General features: G+C 36.9%; 2 protein-coding genes across 2 annotated transcripts in view; one reads left to right on the top strand and one right to left on the bottom strand.

Annotated features, from left to right (window-relative positions):
* Positions 1-4090, bottom strand: part of LOC307008156 (E3 ubiquitin-protein ligase-like) — a 5800-nt gene extending 1710 nt beyond the window's left edge. The window contains exons 1-4 of the mRNA XM_079630786.1: positions 3682-4090; positions 2949-3052; positions 908-1054; positions 1-807 (exon numbers count right to left, since the gene is read on the bottom strand). The exon at positions 1-807 is cut by the window's left edge and continues 1710 nt beyond it. Coding sequence (XP_079486912.1) covers positions 364-807; positions 908-1054; positions 2949-3052; positions 3682-3754 — 768 coding nt within the window. The 5' untranslated portion in view covers positions 3755-4090 and the 3' untranslated portion in view covers positions 1-363. The remainder of the gene's footprint in view (positions 808-907; positions 1055-2948; positions 3053-3681) is intronic.
* Positions 3906-8079, top strand: part of LOC307008333 (uncharacterized protein) — a 67059-nt gene continuing 62885 nt past the window's right edge. The window contains exons 1-4 of the mRNA XM_079631075.1: positions 3906-4251; positions 5871-5988; positions 6674-6799; positions 6883-7002. Coding sequence (XP_079487201.1) covers positions 5874-5988; positions 6674-6799; positions 6883-7002 — 361 coding nt within the window. The 5' untranslated portion in view covers positions 3906-4251; positions 5871-5873. The remainder of the gene's footprint in view (positions 4252-5870; positions 5989-6673; positions 6800-6882; positions 7003-8079) is intronic.

The raw sequence follows: 8079 nt of genomic DNA, 5'->3' as shown, positions 1-8079 counted from the left end.
GGAGCGCAATAAGTGGGCGTGTCGTATTCAAATAACTTGACAAGTTGACGTCATCTAGTCAGAGAAAAAGCTTCGGTCTTCTAACGATTCATAAAAATGACTCCGAGTCGACTCTCACTTTTGAAAGACAATAACTTTATATACGGTGCACTTTCATATTTCAAACTTTGCAGGATGTTTTTGTTCACTTAGATCTATGTTACACACTACATGAAAGGTACATTTCAAAATTCCATAATAGGAGCCCTTTAAGCAGAGGCAGCTGCTACATTGACCAGAAAGGGGGAAATCCCACGCCGGCAAATCGCACCCTGACTATATCTCAAATAAAGAAATAAACTGTAGTATTTACAGCACATCTGCTCACAGTCGTGGAACCTCTCCTTGCTTTGGTGCGACTCCAGCGGTGCACAACACAAAATGAGTAGATGTTTGTAGGCACTCTTGAGCAGGTTTCAGACACACAAAGCAAAAACCTTTGCGACATTTCTGGCATGTCATGATTTTACATCCCACCCTAAGGTGTTCAATCAGCACGCCACAGAACGGGCAGGCACGGATCCCTGGACACTGGACGTTCTGCACACATGTTAAAGTGACCATTGAACAGTCTTTCAGAAGCTCCTGGTCCTTGATGTTGCAACCCACATTTTCACACTGGTCATCATGAGGTCGAGGGCCTTTCCACTCTCTCTGACACTTCCAGCAGAACTCATAGATTCTCCCGGTCCTTTCTGTGCAAACTGAGCACTCTACAGCGAGGTTTGTGGTGTGCAGCCTCTGTATAAAAGTGCCACAACCAGGACACTGCAGAAAGATCAAATACAGGGATGAAGAAACGCGTTCACATATACTGTAAATATTTAAAATGAATAAGATACAGGTAAAGACTCAGAAATGTACATACATCCTTTATGTCAAACTTCTTAGTAGCATTTGTTCCAAGCATATCCTCAAAACCTATTAGCTCATCTTTTGAGAGTTTGGCTGATTTTCGGACTTCATCAAATGGCCATTCTTTCTTACACAGTGGACACTTGAAAACCATCTCTCCCTGAAATTAAATAACAAAGCTTAAGGTTAGACATCATAGCATTAATGACATTATACTTTGTTTGTTTTCTAAAGTACAGATAAAAGGGTATTTTGTTTTTCCTAGACATTCTGGACATCACAGAAATAAATTGCATTAAAGCTACAATATGTGATTTTTTTTCCCTCACCTCTAGGGGGCGCTAACCTCACACAATAACAAAGAATTATGGAACTTTGGTTGATCAAAAGACGCGGAATTATGGAACTTGTCATCAAGCTGATGATCTAATAATGTTTATGGATGAGTGAATACATTGATGTGTTTAACATGACTGTGGTGTGAAGCAGGCGCGAGTGCTAATGAGAGACAGATATCAGCGCTACACGCGAGTCCCGCGGATATAAAGCAGTGAGGACATTAATCTACAGAACTAACGAACCCGCGAGTGCAGATTAATACTCACAGGACAGTTTATTAGGCGAATGAAGCTTGTGAGGAAACAGCGCTGTCACTCGCTCTACACTATCACACTAAACTACAGCGGAGTGTGTTAAAGTTATAATGTTATTCTGTGTGTTAGTTTGTCTGTATGAGACTAGCAGTACGCTAGATCAACATTAGAATAACATACTGATCATATTCTAACATTTCATCATGTTGAGCTATATAACATTGATTAGTTTTATGTACATTTGCTCCCCTGTCTAATAAAGCTCATGCAAGAGCGGCGTCTCTGTCGAGTCGAAGTTAGTCGCGGACGCTAGCTCTCGGCGTCTCTGTCGAGTGGAAGTTAGCCGCGGACGCTAGCTCTCGGACGCTAGCTCTCGGACGCTAGCTCTCGGACGCTAGCTCTCGGACGCTAGCTCTCGGCGTCTCGAAAACGCCACGCTGATATTGATCCTCGGTTTAGTTCTCCTTTTGTCCCAAAGTCTGCTTGCAATGGTCCATAATGTTTGAACGAAACAACAACAGTGTGAGCGTGCCGCTAAACATTAGCCTACGCTGTTGTCCACGTCTGTCGCCATGGTTACTATGGCAGTACGAGCGAAAACTAGGGATAACGCGGATATTACATCATTGACATGCGACAAGTGAACAGGGATTCCGGGACTGCCCATTATTTAAAATTGGAATTTCTCTGAAATTAAAAATCTTTGAGAACTTTTGGGATATTGTAAGTACACAACTGCAGGAAATATATCACAGTGTGTAAATGCTGCCATTATATTGTTGATATAATTTATATATAATTTGTTTATTTTTTCTACAATCACTTTCATAATTTAGAATTTAAGTTGTGTTTGTTATTTATACATTATTTATTTTATTATTATTTGGAGTACCTTTATTTTGAAGGATTGGTTCAAGTTTATGCGCAAAATGCGAACTTCACATCAGATTTATAGTTCATGCAACAAGCGGTGAGCACAGACATGCTCAGATTAAGAGTTATTTTCGTCACAAAGGACTTGAATGTTCGTAAGGAGATTCAGAGACTATTTCCCTTTCTCGCAGCATGCAGCCAACGAGGTATTTTGTTTTATTTGTCTGTATTTTGTGTCAGTAAAATGCCATTACATCTGTTGCACGTGCTTTTGCGCAGGCTTCCGCTTTGTGTCAAGTTTATGTCATTTCTGTATTTTGTTGTTTATACTGTTTAGTTTTCACGGTGGATTTGGAGAAAAGTCTTCAATTAAACCAGTAGCAAGAGAACCACGTGTCTGCGTATGCTTTGGAGGGAGATACACACGGTGCAAGTGATTTTTGGATATTTTATTACAAAATTCTTACATATTGTACCTTTAATGAACAGCGTACCCTATAACAACAGGCTGTAGCTGCAGACGACCAGAAACACTTCACTTTAAATCTTTACTGAGCTCTAAAAATGTAATAAAATAAATACACTCACATCAAACAGTTGAGCTTTGCAACAATCTGTCAGTGACATCGGATCTGAGACATGACCACAAGACAGCTGAACTCTTAACACATCAGGGTTGTCATCGCATACATCTGAAATATTTACACATCATGCAGGCTTGATTAAAGGTAGGATATCTGTCATATAGCATTCATTAAAAATAATACACAACATTAGTGCAAAACCTTCTGAAGATCATACACAATCTGACTCTGCAATTCTTCTTTCACATTCTCACTTTAAACGGGAAACTATCGGGTTGTTTTCATTACGATTTCGATGCCTAGAGCTTGTAACGTTTTGGATTTAAAGTAAAAATGTGTTTTGTGTAGATTGCGATCTAAAGCTATCAAAACAAAATATTATTTAGAGTGTTTATTGCCAATAGATTGCAATTCTATAGGCTAATGCAATGTCATCCGATTCATATAGGCTATGGCTTCTTGTAAAAAGAAATAGCCATGAATAAAAACATAAATAGGCCTACACTCTAAAGAATGCTGGGTTGTTTTAACCCAATTTTGGGTCAAATATGGACAAATCCAAATGTTGGATTAAATATGCATTATAAAAATTTAACCCAACGGCTGGGTTTGTCCATATTTGACCCAAAATTGGGATAAAACAACCCAGCATTTTTTAGAGTGTAGCTTTTTGCTCGTTTACATTTATATATGACCCAATAAATCTACTTATTAAACGGATATCGTGCTTAACTTACCGAGATCGCTGGGTTTTTTCACCAGTTTGATGTCTGTGTCGGACAAAGTGAGTTTTTTAAAGTTGTTGGCCATGTTCAGTGGATTTCTTCGGTGTGTTCGGTGTTGTCTCAGCTCTCCTCCGTTTGTTTCACTCTTTAAATGTGCAAGTACATTCCGTGTTTAAGTCTTGCTCCAAACAATGACTCACGTTTCTCCTCCCCATTCAAACATGACACCAGGCGACACATTTGAATAAAATCTATGTTTGCGGTTTAAATAACACACTTCTAATACAGCCTTCATTAGCCTTATTGCATTGATAACTCATGTTTCAATAATCGATCAGCGGCAGCCGCGTATGCGATTGGCTATAACTTGTTTTACACTGGATTCATCCGTTCTCGTTCCTTTTCCTTTCGTTCTGTCAAGGAGGAGCTAAAACGCAAATAAGGCAAATAAGGAAAGGAAAAAAATCGATGCAGTATTTTAGACACGAAAGGCGCTTACTTGCATGTCAATGAATTTGATCCTGAATAAATTCCTGCGATTTAATCTTCTTCTATCCGACATGCACATTCTGTCTCTATAAGGTAAGTTCTCAAATATCAGTAAATTATTTCCTATTGTAGGCTATCCGAAGTGTAAGACGTTCCTGAGAACACCATTAAACAGGACGCAGATTAATGAGTAATGATAAATCATATCGGGGTAAATTCAGGTTGGAACACTTTTTGCCATTGAGATGACTGGAAAAAGGGTTCCAATCAACATGAATTCACCCTGAAACGTGTATCATTACATAATTAATTATTTTCCTACATACATAGGCTACTGTAAGCATTGCAGTTTTATAGTAGACCTATTCCATTCCACACATAACCGAGCTTTGATTAGTCTGGAGGGGAAAAAACGCAAATTAGGAATGCTTTTTTATTTACTTTATGTCAAAATTACCATAATTAAAAATTTCTAAATGTTCAGACTCTACAATTGCAAAATAATGAAACACTTAATTCCTGGGATTCGGCAGTGTTTCTGGGGGTTTCACTTCATTTATGAATAATATTGTAATAAAAAATAAACATGACAACTCATAATTTTGCTATAAATAGAATATTTGATGTAATGTGTCCACTTAAACATTGACAAGCATCAGAAATGGCAAGCAGATGTGTTGACCCAGAAAGAAATGCACAATATGAGAGAGAGACCAAATTAGTTTTGGACGCCGAGGCGCAGCGGCGACGCGCATGAGGGAGGGGCGATACCACACTTTTAGGATTCCATACTATACCAATACTTTTCTTGCATTTTCATCGATACTGATACCGATACCGTTCATTTCTTCTTGGCAATTTTTGTCAGTAAAAATATTATTACATTTAAGACAAATCACAAGACAAATACAGACCATTTATACAAAATTTATTATGGTCAATACATAATAAAATTAAAATTAAAATAAATAACATAAATATGAATTAAATAAATTAAATATGAACAAAAAACATACACATTTTCACTTTTCTTATTTCTCAAAAAAAGAAAGAAAAAAGACTCTTGGTAGAAAAAGCTAAAAGGAAAAAAAACAAACGAAAAACACGAATAACAACAGTTTCGAGCCTCTTTGTAGAAGTAAACGTGTGTGTGTGTGTGTGTGTGTGTGTGTGTGTGTGTGTGTGTGTGTGTGTGTGTGTGTGTGTGTGTGTGTGTGTGTAAACCGCTGTGCAACTGTAAAAACGGACCATCTGGAAACAATTCTCAGCTGTAGGTCATGAATATATTGTAATTAATTAAAAGGAAAGGTGATGTGGTAAATATCCATCTGTCCTATTATTATTATTGCAGACATCAAATTAAAAAATGTCTTATATTTACAAAATGCAATTCAGGTGATCAGTGAAAACATTGGAAATCGGATTTTGAAATTGAAATTGAAAATTTAGTTTGTCATTTAAATAAAGGTTCAAGACAATGAACATATCACAGTTTTTATTGTGTTTTACAAAAGGTCCCAACTTTTCTGGAAATTAGGTTGTACCTTTACCAGACTTCTAGTCAATCAATGGTGTGTGTGTATGTATTTATATCTAAAAGTGAATGTGACTTTTCTAGTTTAGCACCCTGGTTGGCTCACGCTCACCTGGTTTCAAAGAGAGACGAGACAGCATATCTGAAGACAAAAATCTTTTCTTTTCTTTTTTCACAGCACATGTGCTCAGATATCAATAAGATTACATACATGGAAATGATCAAAGCTGCACACATGGAAGTTAATTTGTTTTTGGTAGTACTTGGAGTACTGATCGGCCTAGTACTTGTAATAAGTAAGTATGTCATCATTGACTTGTTATTCCAAACCAAATTGATTTCTTTGGTGGAAAACATTAGAAATGTTAAGGAATGTTGATTAAAAAAAAATCATATTTGTTATGCTTTTGAAAAATAGGATATTCCTGTGATTTAAAAAGTATTAAAATGTCACACTCTAAAAAATGCTGGGTTGTTTTAACCCAATTTTGGGTCAAATATGGACAAACCCAGCGGTTGGGTTACATTTTTAAATTAAATTTTTAACCCAACGTTTAGGTTTGTCCATATTTGACCCAAAATTGGGTTGAAACAACCCAGCATTTTTTAGAGTGCAATATTATGTTTTTTCCTGAAATCCCTCTAATGAGTTTATACTGGAATGTCTTTTTGCAATAAATAAATAAAGCTTAATCTGCTCTAATAACCTATTTTATTACACTCTAAAAAAATGCTGGGTTGTTTCAACCCAATTTTGGGTCAAATATTGACAAACCTAAACGTTGGGTTAAAAATGTAATTTAAAAATGTAACCCAACGGCTGGGTTTGTCCATATTTTACCCAAAATTGGGTTAAAACAACCCAGCATTTTTTAGAGTGTAGGGTTTGAAAATTAATACATTTAACCTTTTACAACATGTGCAGTAATTCATATATATTATAAGCAGGTATCATTTGTAGCATTGTGTTTAACATGTAAGTTTCAGCAATGCTGAAGAGAAAACGTGACAGAAACGATTCAAACGAGCATCCTCTTGAGACAGTGAGAGTGGACAGAGATAAGAAGCAAAAAGTACAAGAACATCTGCTGACAGAAGAAACTGATGGTAAATGCACATGCACAGTAAAACAATGTATATTTTCAGTGTATCCACAATCAAAATCAACAAACTGCATTTATTCCCTACAGCATCATCTACGTTTAATTGTCTGAAACGCTGCTCAAAGAGAAAATATGACAGAAAAGAGCCATATGACCAGTATAAGAAGCAAAAAGTACAAGAACATCTGCTGACAGAAGAAACTGATGGTAAAAACACATACACAGTAAAGCAATGTATATTTTCCAGAGGTAGACAAAGTACACAACTTCCTTACTTGAGTAAAAGTACAGATACTACTGCTCCGTTACAAGTAAAAGTTGTAAAGACAGATTTTTACTCATTTTTAAAAGTACTTAATATAAAAGTAAATGTCTGTAGGAGCCATTTATGTTTATTGTTGGCATAATATTTAATTTTGTTTGGATATATTTATATTGTTATTTTGGACACTAGGTGGCAGTGATTAGATGCACATGTTTGTATATAGGGGGCATAGGTTACAGGAAGTGGTAGGCACAGGTAGGGGGAGCACACACAGTTCTCACCAGGCCACAGGCCACAGACCACAGATCACACGCAAACTACTGGAAACAAGTTGGCAAAGGAACTGGTATGTTCATGTACTATTACAATAAACCACAAACCTCAACTGCAATAATCTCTGGAAAACATTTGTGTGTCTGCGTTGAAACTTCACTCCTACCTGTGTATAATGGCAAAGATAGGAACAAGAAATAGAAGGCTAGAGGTACAGCAAAACAAAGATTGCCATTACATCAAGTGAGAACTCTGCTCTATGAGTGAAAATTGAGCCAAAGTATTGGAACTGGATAAAGATTGTTTTCTTTCATAAAACGGACGCTGCCATTCCCAATCAAGGGAACATTGACGTCACCTGTGTGGAGCTGATTGACGGAGATTGGAAACTCTGAACGACAACACACAGGCGGAGAGGTATGTGCAACATTAAGCTTTATTGGGAAAGCTATGAAACCGTGACCAGAAACTGCTACACTAATGGATTACGTTGACTAAAGCCTATACTGTCACTACATTATCAGCTGTTTGAAACATTCTGCCATCAGCCGTGTGGTTTACTGGATCACGCTAAAATTGAAACATGTCTAATGTGAAGTCTGACGTTAGGTCACAAGATGACGATGTTGCACTGGATTCTGAAAAAGAAAAAAGGGTTATTAAACGCACAGCTAAAGGTTTGGAAATGTTCATTGAAAACTGTCAAAAAACAAGAAACTTGAAATGTAAACAAGCTAAGAGTTCAA

The sequence above is a fragment of the Phoxinus phoxinus genome (assembly GCF_949152265.1).
Source record: "Phoxinus phoxinus genome assembly, chromosome: 12".
Lineage (NCBI taxonomy): Eukaryota > Metazoa > Chordata > Actinopteri > Cypriniformes > Leuciscidae > Phoxinus > Phoxinus phoxinus.
The sequence above is the reverse complement of the archived record's forward strand: the minus strand, read 5'-3'. Positions and strand labels throughout refer to the sequence as shown.